The following is a 16,616-nucleotide window of genomic DNA, read 5'->3' on the forward strand; positions in this document are numbered from 1 at the left end:
AGTGGGAGAAAATGCACAAGGAATAGTTATTACCATCACCTTTTCTGCTCTTGCAAAAGTTATAATGTATTTGTGAAACTAGTATGTACTTTCATTTTTTTAAGTTTATATCCTTTCAGACTTTATATTTGTAAATACATACAGATACAAAATAAATCTCAATATAAATTCACTTTGTATATACGTAGCTGATGTAATGTGTATACTTAAAAAATTGCTGTTCTTTCAAAGATAAAGTCACTCTTTTAGCTTTGAAGTCTTAGGCATTTTTTTGCAGGCATTTGTGCTTTCATTGTGATTCCATGATAAAGATGAAAAGTTAAGGCAATTTATTTCCAGACATTTAGATTTTCATTGTTATTTAATGATAGAGATGGTAAAATAAAGATACTTAATGAAGGTTAAGTGACTTGCCCAGGCCACATGATTAAACAGTAGATAAATTTTTTGAGTGCTCCTATATAAGTCAAATGATAGGTTATATTTTAGCTGTGGAGAATATGATCCTTAGCTGAATTAGTTTATTTCTGAGATGCCTTGACTTACTTAAAAGGAATCACTTTATTAAGTTTTAGAAGAATTTGATTTTGTCCACACTTGAGTGCCACCTGGTACACTCATGATTAGCATTGATGATTACTCATTGATTTTGGTTCTTTGATTAAAATTTTTCATAATTAAACATCAACCAGTTGCAGATGTGTGAAAAAATTATCAAGTGAATTGAAATTACCTCAAAAGACCAGATTGAAAACTGGTTGGTCTGGTAATTTTGGTCATGTGAATAGCTGGATTAGATTGCTCCAAGGCAAACAAACTGATTGCTCAGAGAGCAGTGTACACAAACCAATCAACTAGATTTCAGAGTGATGCAGTCATGCCACATAAACATAGTCTTCAAATAGCCTCCCTGGTGAGAGACCGTTTTTCATTTAACCTGAATGAAATTTTTGGGATTTGGGGTGCTTTATAATTTCCTTTCAATATGGGGTCAGTGTGAGATACTCCTCAGAGTCTATATTAATAGATTTATATCGTATTGTACTGGACAAAGGATTCTGAGCTTTGCCATTTTTGTCCTATTCAACATTTTTATTAAGAACTGGTTGAAGATATTGATGTTGATCAAAATCATGGATGACAGGGAGCTGAGAGGAGACTGAATCAGGATCTGGTAAAATCTTGACAAGTCATAATAATGAACTCTAACAAAATGAAAAAAATAAAAAAAATAAACTGATCCTTGCTTTAGGATCAATACCCTAGTCCTCCAAGGATGGATGGATTTGTGCATATTTGAGAATACACTAGAAGTTTTTACTAGTTGTAAGGTCAGTATTAGTGAATAATAAGATCTGGGACTTCTAAAAAGGATAATGTGACCCTATGATATATTAATAGAAAAATAGCTTCCAAAATATAGGAAGTGAAAGTCCAGTGCTATTCCAACATCCTTATATGGGAGCTGGATTGTGTGTTTAGTTCTCAGACAGTGTTCAAAGAGATATGATCAGGAAGGCACAGGAAATGAGCATGAAATTCAATTAAAACACCTGAAAGAATCAGAAATATTTACTCTAAAGAAAGTCCAGGGGTCATGATCACCATCTTCAAATGTTTGAAGGGTTCTTACATGGAAGATGAAATCATATGGCTCTGGGAAGCAGAATCTGGACAGTGGACCAACACTTTAAGGAGGTAGCTTTGGGATTGCCTTAAGAAAAAACTTTTATGTGGACTATCTTGGCAAAGAGTGAAGTCAGGGGCTAGTCATGGAGGTGTCTTGCCAGATGCTGGGTCATCCCATCTTGGGAGGTTGTAGAGTGGGGATTGCAAAATGGTCTCCCATAGACAAACTTGTTCTGTTGAAATGTTTTCTTTAGCTTTCTACTGTGTTAAGCATTTTTTACATTGTCACTAACATTTTTTAAAAGCACAAAGATTTTACACAGAGGTTGGTATTTTCTGATTTTGTTTAAAAATTAAGAAATCTGGTGGCCATGGGCCTTCATTATTGGGAGGTAACAATCCGTTGAGGAAAAGGATCAGCTTCTGCCTTTTGACAGGGTGTGTACTCTATGATTATCCAGTCCCTACCACTCCCTTTTGTGTTCCCCAACTAGGGGCAGAAGGTATTTGTTATTTGTCTTTTCACTTGAGTTACTGCTTTGTTTACAACTAATCCACTTCAATTTGTAACTTACTTGCCTGGCCTCTGTAGGCTTCAGTTTGTGATCCTGGCTGGACACACCAATTAATTGGGTTAGAGAATAGGACTTATTTAGATATCAGTGGTTTTCAAACTTATATTTTTAGTTGAACTACCTCCACTCTTCCACACCCACCTTGCCAAAAGAAATCTTACATCAGGACGTCTGGGTGGCTCAGTTGTTTAGCGTCTGCCTTCGGCTTAGGTCATGATTCTAGGGTCCTGGGATCGAGCCCCACATTGGGCTCCCTGCTCTTCAGGAAGCCTGTTTCTCCCTCTCCCTCTCCCCCTGCTTGTGTTCCCTCGCTTGCTGTCTCTCTCTCTGTCAGATAAATAAATAAAATCTTAAAAAAAAAGAAAGATTACACCAAATCCCAAGTCATAAAACATAAAACAAAGACATTCTCTTTGAAGGTGGATGAATAACCTCTATCTCAACATTTAATGTTTCCCCTAAGGCAACAAATGAAATTTTAGGGCTCTGATGAACTGGTTTGAACAGCACAGGATTTGAAATTCTCTTCTAAAAGATGAAAATACTAACATAATGGTAGTTCTAAACACTTTGGAGTGTTTAGACTAAATCTGGGATTTAGTCCTGGCTTTGGCATTAACCAGTTGGAGGGACTTCCGGCCCCCTGGAATCTCAAGACTTGGAGGGGAATTTTGGAGACCAGTCTATACTCCTCACTGTACAGATAAGGAAACTGAAGACTGGCAGATAAAATAATTTGTTCAAGGAAACATGGCTACTAGGTGTCAGAGCTAGTATTAGAGCCCAAGAATGACCTCATGTTGCCCTCCTCCCGTGCTCCTTTTCTCCCTGGCAGACAATCTTTTGAGTTTCTTTCCACACAATGGGTTTGAATTGCTTTGCTTTTCTTCTGTTCTCTTGGGAGGGCTTTCTCCTGCCATTTCTCTGAGGTGTCCTTACAAACTAACATCCATTAAGCAATTCTTTACATGGGGTGAACTGCTCTCCCTTTTCAAGGGGAATGGAAAATGGAAAATTGTTTTGTCTTACCTGTTTTCTCTTGGGCAATAAGTTCTTTATTGCTAAATGGGACATACTTGCTGAAGAGAAGATAGAAAACACAGCATTTTCGGTACAGATAATGGGAAACCAATTAGATAAACTCTGGCAATCAGGCTGTTATTCAGACATAAATCTCTTTCTATAACTGCTGTTTACTCATTTCTAGACCTGGCTTCATTCATGTCCTCTCCTCAACCCATAAAGGTTTGAAACTATTGGAAATGGTAGGAATTCAATTTCATTCATTTTCAAAATTCCCTTCACTTGTATTTAAGAGCATGAAGTCTGTTTATAGATGAAGATGTGATTGCAAACATGTCAATGGACATCATAAAGGAAAAATGGCTAAACCAATGAAAAATACCCTAAGAATTTTAAGGGGGGGGGTTAAAAACATTTCTGAGGCATATCTGTCTCCAAAGCTGTCTTACAAAATATTATCTTAAGAAAATTCAGTAGCTAGATAGACACACCTATTTTAACCATTTGTTTATGTCTTCATTAAGGAACACTAATTGTCTCCTTCAGCTAAGCACTGAATAAAATTCATTCTGGAGCAGTGGATTAAGGAGTGAGAAATTACTCTCTAGATAGATTTTGAATCTTAACAGGAAATTATTTTAAGAACTCTATCTTTCTGAAATCCATGCAAATGTGATCAGAATTGAATCAACACAGCTTGCATTTTTATTTTTCTTAATTGGAGATTAAGTTTCCTTCCTTTAGGTTTACAGTCAAACTTGAGGTTTCTCATGGTTTTCATAGCTTCTGAAAATTAGAAAAGAAGTGGCCAACTTTGACTCTTCATTTCAAATAGGTTATTTTCCAGTAATTTCACTCAGGAGCTCCCAGAACCAGGTCTTCGCTCTGAGATACTGCCTAGTTGGGCTTGAGGTTTTAAAAAAAAGCTTGATTCTTAGCCATTCTGAGTCAAATGGGATTCCCTGTTTTTTTTTTAATTAAAAAAATTTTTTATTATGTTATGTTAGTCACCATACAGTACATCATTAGTTTTTGATGTAGTGTTCCATGAATCATTAGATTCCCTGTTTTAAAGCATACTGCCCAGCCCAGACACAGCAGTGTCCATGAAATAAAACTCATACTACTATTTTTATTTCATAACCTCATGTGTGCCCTATAAATTTCAATACTTCTTGAGAAAAAAATAGATTAGAGAGGAAAACTGAAGAAACTTATTGATACCTCTAAGTGGTTTTATTAAGAAATAAGCCTAGGGACAGTCGAGTTACTCTGGTAAAATTTGAATGAGATAGGACACATTGACTAGATTAGTCTTTGCTTGATCACCGATCCTCTTCCTATTTTATTTGTCACTTCTCTGTGTTGTTTACTGCTCCCCAGTCATCTTCCAGACTTCTGAATGTTAGAGTGCCCTAAAACTCAGTCCCATACAGCTTGTCTTTCCTATTTACACTCATTTCTTAGATAACTTCAACTGACCTCATGGCATTGAATGCTATCAGTATGTGGGTGATTCCCAATTTATGTCTCCAGTTCTCATCTCTATACTAGCTCTCTTTCTTTCTTTCTTTTTCTTTCTCTTTCCTTTCTTTCTATTACCTTTTTTTTAAGTAGGCTCCGTGCCCAGTATGGGGCTTGAAATCATGACCCTGAGATCAAGGGTTTCATGCTCTACATACCGAGTCAGCCAGGTGCCCCTCTATCCTAGATCTTTAAATCATTTGCCTATTTTATCTCTCCACTTGGATATTCAATGCAAATTTCAAAAGTTAACATTCTTCAAACTAAACTCTTGATTCCCTACCCACTCCCCATCAACCTGCTTCTTCCCGCATTTTGCCCACCAATATAAATACCCACTCCATACTGTCCCCATCTCCACCTTTGCCTTCTCCCGTTCTTTCCCATTCCTTATCTGATCTATTGGCAAAAGAATCAGCAAATTTGAGGACTCTACCTTCACAATATCTCCTTAAATCTGACTTGTTTCTCACCACCTCCACTAACTTCTACCCTGGCCTAAGCCACCGGCCTTTCTCTTCTGGAATGTTGCAGTTGCCTAGCACTGATCTCCCTGGTTTCCAGTTGTGCCCCCCCTTCCCACCCATAGTCTATTATTCACTCTGAGCCAAAGAAATCCCATTTCATTCAGAGTGCATACAAAGTCCTTACCTGACCTAGAATGTCTTCCATGGTCTTGCTACCCTTGTTCCTCTCTGACCTGATTTCTTTCCCTATTCTCCTCAGCTCATTTATTCCCAGACTTACTGGCATTCTTGTTGTTTTTAAAACACATCAAGTGTGCCCTGGACACCTGGCCTTTACCCTTAATAGTCCCTCTGCTAGGAATGACCTTTTTCCAGATAGCCACATGAACACCTTCCTTAACCATCTTCAGGTCTCTATGTAAATGTCATCTTACTAGAATAGCCAATCCTGGATACTTTTTGTGAAACAGAAACACCCCCAACCCTGGCACCCTCTCTTCCTCCTACTTTGCTCTATTCATCTTCATAACACATTCACCAACAGTCATGTAATTGCTTTATTATCTGGTTTTTGTCTCTCTTTTTCATCCCCACTAGTATATAAGTTTCTTGGGAGAAGAACTTTGTCTGTTTTTTCCCTATTGTGTCCTAGTACTTGGAAGAGTGCTCAGCACATAGTTGAGCTCAGTAAATATTTGTTGAATCAATAAATGGTTTGCTAGCAAAAACTAGATAATGGAATTATATTGTGAATTTAATAAGCATACAGAAAATGCTCATTTTTTAGAGGAAATAATAGAAACATTTTAGGTAGTTAGAGACATTTCCTTTTGCATCTTGAGGAAGTTTAGAGAAGGAATCAGGTAAGGCAGGTCAGGAGAAATTTGCCCTACAAACATCAAAGATTTTGCCTAGATGTCCTAAAAGCTTGTCAGCTTGCCATTTGAGAGTCTTCATCTTGTGAGTTATAAAGATGATACAGAACAACCTTCTTCTCTTTGTGTTGCTTTTCTCTGCACTGGGGCTTGTTAAAATTCTCTCAAAGAAAGTTAAAACTCCCCAGAGATCTCTGGGCTTGCTGGAATGGTATCTCCGAGAGTGTTCCTCCTTCTCTTTTAGTAAGCATGACAGCATGAACAGTAGTAATCATTTAAAAATATGCTCATAACATCTAGGAAAAACCAGGCCTCCTCATTAGCAGCTTTCTCTGTGCCTTTCTAAATCCATGGTAAATAATTCTCCCCTGTTCCCCATGAATACTTAATTATAGCACTAGCAGCAGCTCTTTGAGGCAGGAAGCCAGGCATAACTGCAATGGCCAGAAGAGATACTGAAAGTCGCTCCCTGCTGCATAATAAAACCAACAGATTAGGGCAGATTAGCTTTTCCCACAGGTTGGAGCATTACTGAAGACTCCTCCTTTCTCTCCCACCCAACACATTTCTTCTGATGCTGTCAAGTCACTTTCGAAATATATGCCCCATGGAAGGTTTACACCTGAGCCCACATCTTAATGAGGTGTCTAGAAAATGGATTTGGTCACCAACTGGGAAGGGAAGTCAGAATGTGCTCCACATGGGTCTCTTGTCTTTATCATTTGGACTCAAAGTATAGTCAAGGTTGCATGCCTACATATTCATGTTTCCCTCTGAGCTAAATGCAATGCCTGGAGTATGGCAGTGAGGGGAAGCTGGGCTGCATAGAGGGGAGCTGCTGACCCTAGAAGGCATGTTAACTCTTCCAGAAAGATCACATTTCTGGAAAGGTTACTTTCATGGTTATGTTGCATCCTGTGGTAAAAGGGACTTTGCAGATGAAATTAAGTTTACTAATGTGCTGACCTTAAGATAGGGAGATTATGCCGGGTTATCTGGGTGGGCCAGTGAAGTCACATGAGCCCTGAAGCCAAAGAGGAGGCAGAAGGTATGAAGCATAGGAAGGATTTGAGTGTATTGTTGGTTTCAAGACGGGGGGACCCAGGTGTGATACCGTTTTCAATCATATGCCCTACTAGCACTCCTAGAAACATCTTTTACATAAGCAACTCCCCATCTCAGAGTGCATTTCCAGGAAATCTAAGCTAAGACACCATCTTTGTTTACATTCGTAGAGGAATCCTACAGTAGGATTCTGAAGTGGGTGAAGTGGAAACTACGCATCATCAAAATTAACTTTGCAAACTTCTTAAGAAAGTCGGAAATCAGAGTGCTGCATCTCAGTACATCACAGGTCATCCTCACCCACAAGGAATCTGGTCCCATTACATTCTTTGTACAGAGGAGCAGGGAAAATTAATTTATGAAACACAAGTCAGTGACAGAGCAGCACCATGCGGTGGTGAAGATTGCTTACAATCTGTGGGATGAGCCTCCTTTAAGTTCTCATTTCCTCACCTGTAAACTGAGAATCAGTACGTAACTCACAGGTGACGCTGGAAGTTTAACAAGATGATGCATGTTAAGTCCTCAGCACAGCATTGGGTTGTAGGATTTGTGACTGTAGCTGTGGATTTCATCCCCATATTCTCTCAGCCCTCTTCTGAGTTCACTTGTGACTACTGACAGCTTTTCCTGTCAGGCATCTCCATTTTTGCCCCTCAACTCTGGGGATTTTTCCAGCTTCTTGAGGCTCCCTCACCCTTTGTACAGGGAAGCCCAAAGTGCTAGGGATTTGCCATCCAGGGTCAACTGAAACATGAGAGACAGAGCTGGTAGATTAATCACCCATTAATCAACCTCATTCCTTGTAGGACAAATCTGAAGCACATTCTACACAACATCCTCAGAGTCCCCAGTGGGACTGAGCCTCAGGTGCCTACAATGAAAACCTGCTAAAATATCCACCCTCTTATGCTTTCCTCACTTCCTTTTTTCATTTCACTCTTTCCCGTGCTTCCTAGGACCAATCACCCAAATAAATCACCCTCTTCTGAGTCCTTTTCTCAGGGGTTGCTTTTTACAGGAACCCAAAATAAAGCAGCAGCATCTAATACACTTTCACTGTTCTTAAAACTGTTATCAAATTAAAGTGAGAGGAAACCCTGGAGCCCTCCTCTCTCTTCTTTTCTGACTCAGTGATCTGGTTCCTGCAGAAATGTCATGAGCAGGATCACTGAAGGACTGTGTCCTTGCTTTCCCCTTACTAACATGCAGAAGGTCACTAGCTGGTTGGTTGGGTGTGGAGAGATCTGAGCCAAAATCCCTTCCTAATGGATTTCATTGTATTCATTTGCATTTATAGCTCATTTTTTATAAAGCAGGTTTCCTCTTAGAGCCTGAGACACATAGCACATTCTGGAAGTGTGTGTTTGATGCTTATGGATTCTTGAGGAGAGGAAGTAAGGTAGAGAGAGGCAGGGAGGAAAAACTAGAAGAAAGGAGGAAGAAATGACAACTGCTTAACTTTGCTATGCACTCCTTTTGGTTATTTGCCCCTTTAGCGTGGGGAATATTGTTCCCTTTTTTATGATAGAAAATTGAACTATTTCCTATTACCTCCTATTTAGAATAGGAAAGGTCCAGGTCCTGAAGGGGTCACATGGTTCAGGTGATATTAAGACACTGTTAGGAGGTGGGTGGGGAGTGCAGCATTGGGTGTGGGGCTGGGTCTCACACACTTTCCACCAGGCAAAAATTTTTTTTTATTTTTAAAATTTTCCTGTGCTTCTGTTTCTCATTCTACATCTTCTTCTTCACAATGTAGTTTCAATATCACTTTATTTCAGTTCTGTATTAGTTTACTTTATTTCTCTTTAGAGTAGATATGCCAGAGACACCTAAATGAACACTTGTTAGCCCAGGGAAGAAGGAGTCTCTCTTAAGAATTCTGGCTAATCTGTACTTTTAACCCCCAAAGTTAAAGAAATTTCATTCTACTTTCAGATCCTACTTATGGTTAAGTCTACTTGCACAGCTTTATCTGTGGACCGCTGGGCTGTTATAATCATGCATTGTGGACGGTCTTTTCCCTATGAGAATCCCAATTCCAAATAGCCTGTTCCCTTGTCCAACCAGGAGACCTAAATCCAGATTAGACAAGAGGGTCATCATTTTGGGGGACTTTATCTGCTTTCACAAACTCATGTGTGATTTTGTATCTCCATTTCAGGAAAGAGTAACACCTGTTAGTACAACTCATGCTACAAAGAAATGAGAAAACGATTGTTTTTTTAATAAGTAAAATATAATTAAATCTATCTGCTTCCTTTTCTTCCCCCCTCAATGAGACATTTGGAAGATAGATTGGAGAAGTCTCATACATTTCTTTTTTTTTTTAAGATTTTATTTATTTATTTATTTTAGAGAGAGACAGACAGTGTGAGTGGGGGAAGGGGCAGAGGGGGAGGGAAAGGATCTTAAGCAGACTCTGGGCTGAGTGTAGAGCCAGACACTGGGCTTGATCTTATGACCCTGATATCATAACCTGAACCAAAATCAAGAGTCAGATGTTCATCCGACTGAGCCACCCAGGTGCTCTAGTCGTATACATTTCTTAGAGCAACATCTCACCTCAAATCTCACCATTTGAGACTTAACAAATATGAAGACCAAAGAAAACAAAACAAAACAAAACCCTATTCTTTGGGTATAAATTCTTTTAAAAAGGCACTAAAACTATCTAATTTCTATTTTTACCCAGCCCCCAGGTGGAAAGGCTCTCATACATTCACAGTGATGGTAAGGAGAGGACACCCCAAATTCACTAGTTACCCATTGGCTGAAGGTTTGATCAAAATCAAAACCAAACCAAACCAAACCAACCAAACCAAACCAAAACAAAACCCAAGAAAGTGCAATAAGACATTTTTCTCCATGAGATTTTCTATTTGAAAACAGATTTTCCAAAAGATAATGGTGCTTTTTCTTCTCTCCCCCAACTTTTTTAAAAGATTTTATTTATTTATTTGACAGAGAGACACAGCAAGAGAGGGAACACAAGCAGGGGGGAGTGGGAGAGGGAGAAGTAGGCTTCCCACAGAGCAGGGAGCCCGATGCGGGGCTCGATCCCAGGACACTGTGATCATGACCTGAGCCGAAGGCAGACACTTAACGACTGAGCCACCCAGGCGCCCCTCTCCCCCAACTTTTAATCTAAATAATCAAATGGTTATCTAATACTATAAATCAAAGACACAATACATGTAAGTGGCACCTCATTATCATAAAAAGTTACATGACAAGTGCTAGGTATTCGAAAAGAATTGTAAACTAAGAGCTTAGCAATTGTGACAAAATTTTGTGTTACTTGTGGAGGAAAAGATAAATGAATTTTTTTGCTTGCTTTGAACTGCTGAAGTTCCGTGTTTTTTTCAGAAAGATGCCTTTAGATTGTGAATAAATTGCTATATTATTGCTCTGATCATTTCATGGGCTTCTTCAGATCATGCTTTCTAGGTCATCGATGCTAATCTTTCTGATCTGAGTCTATGTACAGTTCTATAAGGTGTTCACCAGTCACAGCTAAATTACTCCATCTGAGTTAGATCTGAAAACATTATTATTATCATGTCAGAAAAGGACCCAGAGCAATTGCAAGCCATTCTCAGTTTCTACCACCTGAGTTTCAAGCATGATAATAAATCCATTTCTTCAAACAATATCAATTATTGTATTATTAAAACCTATGGACAAAGAAAGTCTGGTTCACTCATTATTCAGATTTTTACCAACAAATCACACCAGTCTTGTCCAGTTAATTTTAAAGAATGGGAAAAATTCTCATTTGTTCTGGTGGTATGGTTCTATGAAATTGCTGTAGACCTATCCAGTGAAACTAACTTTTGTAGGGGTTTTGCAGCACCCTAAAAACTCCACATATATGCTCCTAATAGACCATTTAAGAACAAAATTAGGTCACTACTGGATCATGAGTCTGCCATCTATATAATTAGACACGTGGATATGTTTTGATGAGGAAGAAGGTAGAAAGACACAGCTTCCATATATAGAATGCAAGGGAGACATTCTTTGAGATGGGGAACTGAGAAAAGTTTTCAGCAAACTGATGGGAGTTTCTGACTTGCAAAACTGGAAGATGATTTAAAAATGATTTCAAGGGATAATTATGTAGTCTAATAAAATTGCTTTGAAAAAGGAATAAGTGTTTATAATTTTCCAATCAAATATAACTTCTCTTGACAAATAAAGTTCAGGCTATTTGTTGTTAAATTATTTGACTTCCGTACAACTAATGTGTGTTGCTCATTGAATGATGGGAGTCTTCATGTTTTTTAATGTTTCTCATTTCAGTGCTATGTCAGATATGCAAGCAATATAACTGTGAAACAAATATTATCTTAAATAAATCTATTCTCTGCAGCTTTTCAGGTACTTGTGGGACTGTGGGAGTTTGGTATGTAGACTGTAGACCGCAATCAGGTTTGGCTTCAAGATTTGTTGATGCTGCTCTTAGCTAAAATTTAACAAATCCCACAGATGTTTTGGGCAGAGGATATTTGTTCCTAACCCTCATTTTTAGTTTTATTATTTCATCCCAGCTTTGGATTTATTTATTACCTCTTCACATTATTTTAGCTACCCAAACTTTCCAAACACATTGTCCTCACTTGGCTGGTTGTACCAGGACTGTGAATATGATCAGCAACACAGTGTACTGGATTTTTGAAATTAAAAACTGGTTCTTCATGGGGTTCTCAGTGACAGGGCTTGGAAGTAATAAAATGGCAACTGGTCTAGAATTAAGAATATTTCTAAAGGAGTAGCTAAAAAGAAGGCTATCCCTCTGTTTCCTAAAGGGTGCACATTTTAGAATAGGGATAAAAATATAAGATGAAAAAACAATACTATTTCATGGATTAAAACCCTGAGGAAAAAATTATTAATCATCTATTCATTTGACAGATATTTATGGAGCATCTACTATGCATTCAAACCTGCCCTGTGCAAAGACATCCAGGAAAAAAAAAAAGACACAATTTTTGCTTTTTAGCATCTAAATAATGCTAGTCAGAATTCTAATTCTTTGTTGTTATTCTTTAATTAATTATGTTATTTGAGTGTAGTTTGACACACAATGTCACTCTGCTAATTTATTTAGCAGAAAGAGATGGGAAGTCAAGAGAATACCTTTGAAATGATCTGCATCAGAATCTATTTTCTTAGCTATTGTCCTACTTATCAGTGAATGAATATGAACATATTGAAGGAGCACCTTATTGGCCTGGAATAAAAGCAGATATGATCCTTTTCCAGTCTTTCTTTCATTTTCTTTACACATAAAAATTGGTTGCTGAATAAGGGCCAACCACCCTTGAAATTTCTGTTCTGAAGCTGGAACAAAACCAAAACCAAAGTGAAGCTCAGTCCTCTACCTTTTTCTTGAGTTGATAGCAGATCTTGGCAGTTTCTATGGCTAAAAAGCTACTGAGTAGATTCAGCCCTGACAACCTGTAGCTGCTCAAACCTCCTGCTCTTACATGCCTGGTTCCTAGGGTTTTGCATTCTCCTTCCCAAGCAAGACAGTGAGTGAGAAAGGCCAGGAAGTGATGTGGAAACAGGAGTAAGAAGGAAGTTGGGGCTGCAAGCATGATGAAGTAGGTTGGTCTAGGAGACAACATGTTTCAGAAAATGACAAAACAACTTGCTCTTAAAATGTTGGTTCATAAAATGTAATTTGCAACAGCTACCCAAGAAATAAAAGCCAGTGTCAATAATCCTTTTTGGCTACCTGGTCCTTTTTGTTTCCTTCCTATACTTTTATTATTATTATTATTATTATTATTATTATTATTATTATTGAGACAGAGAGAGAAAGAGGGAGAGGGGCAGAGGGAGAAAGATAATCCCAAGCAGGCTCCATGGCCAGCATGGAGCCCCATGTGGTGCTCGATCCCGTGACCCTGAGATCATGACCTGAGCCAAAATCAAGAGTCGGTCACAAAACCGACTGAACTATCTAGGCACCCCTCCTATACTTGTATTTACTTTTCTTTTTGCAGCCTATGTGAATGTGCTTGGGAACTCAAGGATTGAGGTATCCTCTCAATATATTTGCCCTTTCATTTAAGATCTGTAGACCCACATGGAAGAATCTTTATATTGCTATTCTTACACTGGTCATAGTCAATGCTTTTTGCTTAAGAATAGTTCCCCCCATGAGGATGTGGAGAAAAAGGGACCCTAGTGCACTGTTGGTGGGAATGCAAATTGGTGCAACCACTGTGGAAAACAGTACGGAGTTTCCTCAAAAAATTAAAAATAGAATTACCATATGATCCAGCAATTCCACTACTGTGTATTTACCCAAAGAATATGAAAACACAATTTGAAAATATATATTCATCCATATGTTTATTGTGGCATTATTTATAATAGTCAAATTATGGAAGCAGCCCAAGTGTCCATTGATAGATGAATGGATATAGATGTGTTATATATATCCAATGGAATACTACCCAGCCATAAAAATAATGAAATCTTGCCATTTCCAACAACATGGATAGATCTAGAGAGTTTATAATGCTAAATGAAATAAGTCAATTAAAGAAAGACAAATACTATATGATTTCACTCATATGTGGAATTTAAGAAACAAAACAAATGAACAAAGAAAAAAAGACAAATCAAAAAACAGACTCTTAACTATAGAGAACATGTTATCAGAGAGGAGCTGGGTAAGGGGAGGGGTGAAATAGCTGATGGAGATTAAGAGTACACCTAATATGAAGAACACTGAGTAATATATAGAATTTTTGAATCACTATACTGTACACCTGAAAATAATATAACACTCTATGTTAATTATATTGGAATTAAAAAAAAGAATAGTTGCCCCCATATTTTGCTATCAGCTGATGCCAGAATTAGATAATCACAGGAAAATCCTGCAGGAAAGGGCTTAATCTAATATTTTAAAATGAGGCAGTCATCACTAGCAGTCTTTTTTTTCTCAAAGAATTATGGGATTTTATGTTTTATTTCTTTTCCTAGAATGACTTTATTATGGACCACAGTCTTGACATTTACCCTTAATGAGAGGACAGAGAAAAGGTACAGGAGATCTATGATCTTTAGTGTATCCACTATCTTATAGTAATCATGGGCACGACAGATGATTGCCACCACCATGTAGAGGAAGATGGTTACCAGAACCCTTCTAGTGGGCAGTGAAGGGGGAATGGATGCCCCTTTGGTTAAAACAGACAATATTTTGAGGAGAAAAACAAATGATTAGAATCACTAGTGCATGATCTCCTTATTACCTAACCTATCTTATTTTCTTCTCTTTTGGAAACATCACTCTAAACTTCAAGAATAAGCATTTCAAAGATCATTTCAAGTAAGTGAAAGAATAAGAAAATCTTAGCCTAATGGGCCCAAGGAATCCCTCTGACCCAAACAATGGCTTCTTAGTTTCCTTGTTCCTCAGTTTTCTTTCCCAAGCATCTCTTTCCTTCTGCCACAGTTTCTTTTATGTTTTTCTCTCTGGATGATCTTGAGGCAACATCTTTAATCATGGAAGAGGAGAATCCAATGGGACTTTTAAGCAAATATATAAATAAAAGGAAAATAACTGGTAATAAAGGGTAAGATCATAGGGCAGGGATGAAGTGCAGGGAGAACCAATGCCACAGTTTCCCAGAGTGGTCTTTGTCTACTGGTATCCATTCTCGATCCAAAGGTGAGACACACAGGATTTCTGTCCATAGGCTTCCCAAGAGATTCCCCAAGCTCTGAATTGGTACAGTCAGGGTGGAGGCTGTTATGACACAGAAAAGAGAGCTTTTCCCTTAAATAATGGTGCCAGCTTCTTCAACAGACTCTTTAAGAATGCCTGTCATAGGCTGGCAGCAGGCAACTTGGATCTTACTGTGAAAGTAGATAAAGTGGCTTCTCAGAGCAGAATTTCCACTCCAGGGAATGGAAGATCCCCTGGGTTGAGGAGTTAAAGGAAAATTGCCTGTGGCCTGTCAGTTGGTGGTCTGCTGGGGAGTCTGTTTCATCTGCATTCCTAATTAAAGCCCAAATTAAACCCAGTCAAATGTTCACATAAAAAGCCCCACAAGAATGAGTTTCCAGATTCCATCAATTCAAAAAGAGTCTCATGTGTAAATCCCTAACTCAAATGTCTGACCCACATTATATCCACTTTCCCCCAAGAGTTCTGGAGAAGTTATGCAGCTGTCAATGTACAGAGAGCAATTTGTCTGGATTATTAATTTCCCTTTTAGTGAATTGCATAACAGAAGGTATTCTACTCAGTTGAATGAGTCTGTAAGTATAGGGGATGGCAGAAGAGATTTGATGAAGGAGTATTCAGGGCTGACCAAAGTTCCTATTCTAGAAAAGGAGCTGCTTTGTGGCTAAAGTAATAAGTTTGATTATGGGGAAGTGAATTTAAGCTTCCAGCGTGAGTAGGAAATGAGATCTAGATTCTAAGAGCAAGGTAAAGATTGTAAATTAAAAAATGGGGGTTATGAGCACCATCAAGGCCTCAGGGTAAATTAGGTGATTGTGAGAAAATATAGGAGAGAATGGCTGAGGTGGTCTTGGGGATGCAACCATGCATGGATACTGAGAAGCCTGCTGCTTACCGTAAGCTAATCACTCACTGGCCCAGTCATTTCTCCATGCCCAATATGAGGCACAGCAACCTCCTAAGAGCATAGGGCTCATCAGTAGAAACCTTCCATAAAATGACTCATTAAATGACTGGTTTCTCCCCACCCATCATAAGCCAAAACAGGTTCCGAGGCAACCAGAAGTCCAAACACAATAATGCAGGAAAAGATAGCCAGTAAAGGGGTGGTATCCCTGTTTATTACTCTCCTGCCCCACAGCCTATAAAAAATTTACTTATTATACACAAGGTAGAAGAGTGGAGAGTATCCAGTGCTTCTCTGCCAAGGATCCATTTTGCTTATCACAGTACATTGAGTGTCTTTACTTCAAAATTCTCAGCCCACCCCTTTATACATCCCCTCAGTGGGCTCAGTTGTGGCAGAAGAGGTTGAAAGGCAGATGTCCAAGGAAACTCACCCTGGGGTCTCTCTCCAACTGCTGCTTGTGATGTAGACTGCGTCTTCTCTTGGCCTTTGCTAAGCCATTGTGATAAAAATGGTACAGTCCTTCAGTGAAGGGAAGCTGTGGAGAGTCAAACAGACATAAGACATAATTAGCTTCTGGGGGTGGCCCCAGGACAGGGAAACCAAAGCTGGGGCTGCATGCTAGGGCTCCATGGGATGGGATGTATGTGAGAAAACTGGCAGCTTCCTATGAGACTTGGACTTCTATTTCCCTATCACTGTACTTTTGTTTTCTCTACTTTTCTTATATACTGCCCATTCACTTCTCCTCCCCAAATACCTTCTACTCTTTCCTCTATTTCTTTAGTTTCTACCCATTTTAAAAAATTTCTTCTCCATGGAGCCTTCCCTTTC

General features: G+C 38.6%; 1 protein-coding gene across 1 annotated transcript in view; it reads right to left on the reverse strand.

Annotated features, from left to right (window-relative positions):
- Positions 1–16,616, reverse strand: part of PCSK2 (proprotein convertase subtilisin/kexin type 2) — a 274,278-nt gene that overhangs the window by 217,084 nt on the left and 40,578 nt on the right. Inside the window, exon 2 of the mRNA XM_027623782.2 lies at positions 16,216–16,320. Coding sequence (XP_027479583.1) covers positions 16,216–16,320 — 105 coding nt within the window. The remainder of the gene's footprint in view (positions 1–16,215; positions 16,321–16,616) is intronic.

The sequence above is a fragment of the Zalophus californianus genome, chromosome 8 (genome assembly GCF_009762305.2).
Source record: "Zalophus californianus isolate mZalCal1 chromosome 8, mZalCal1.pri.v2, whole genome shotgun sequence".
Taxonomy (NCBI): domain Eukaryota; kingdom Metazoa; phylum Chordata; class Mammalia; order Carnivora; family Otariidae; genus Zalophus; species Zalophus californianus.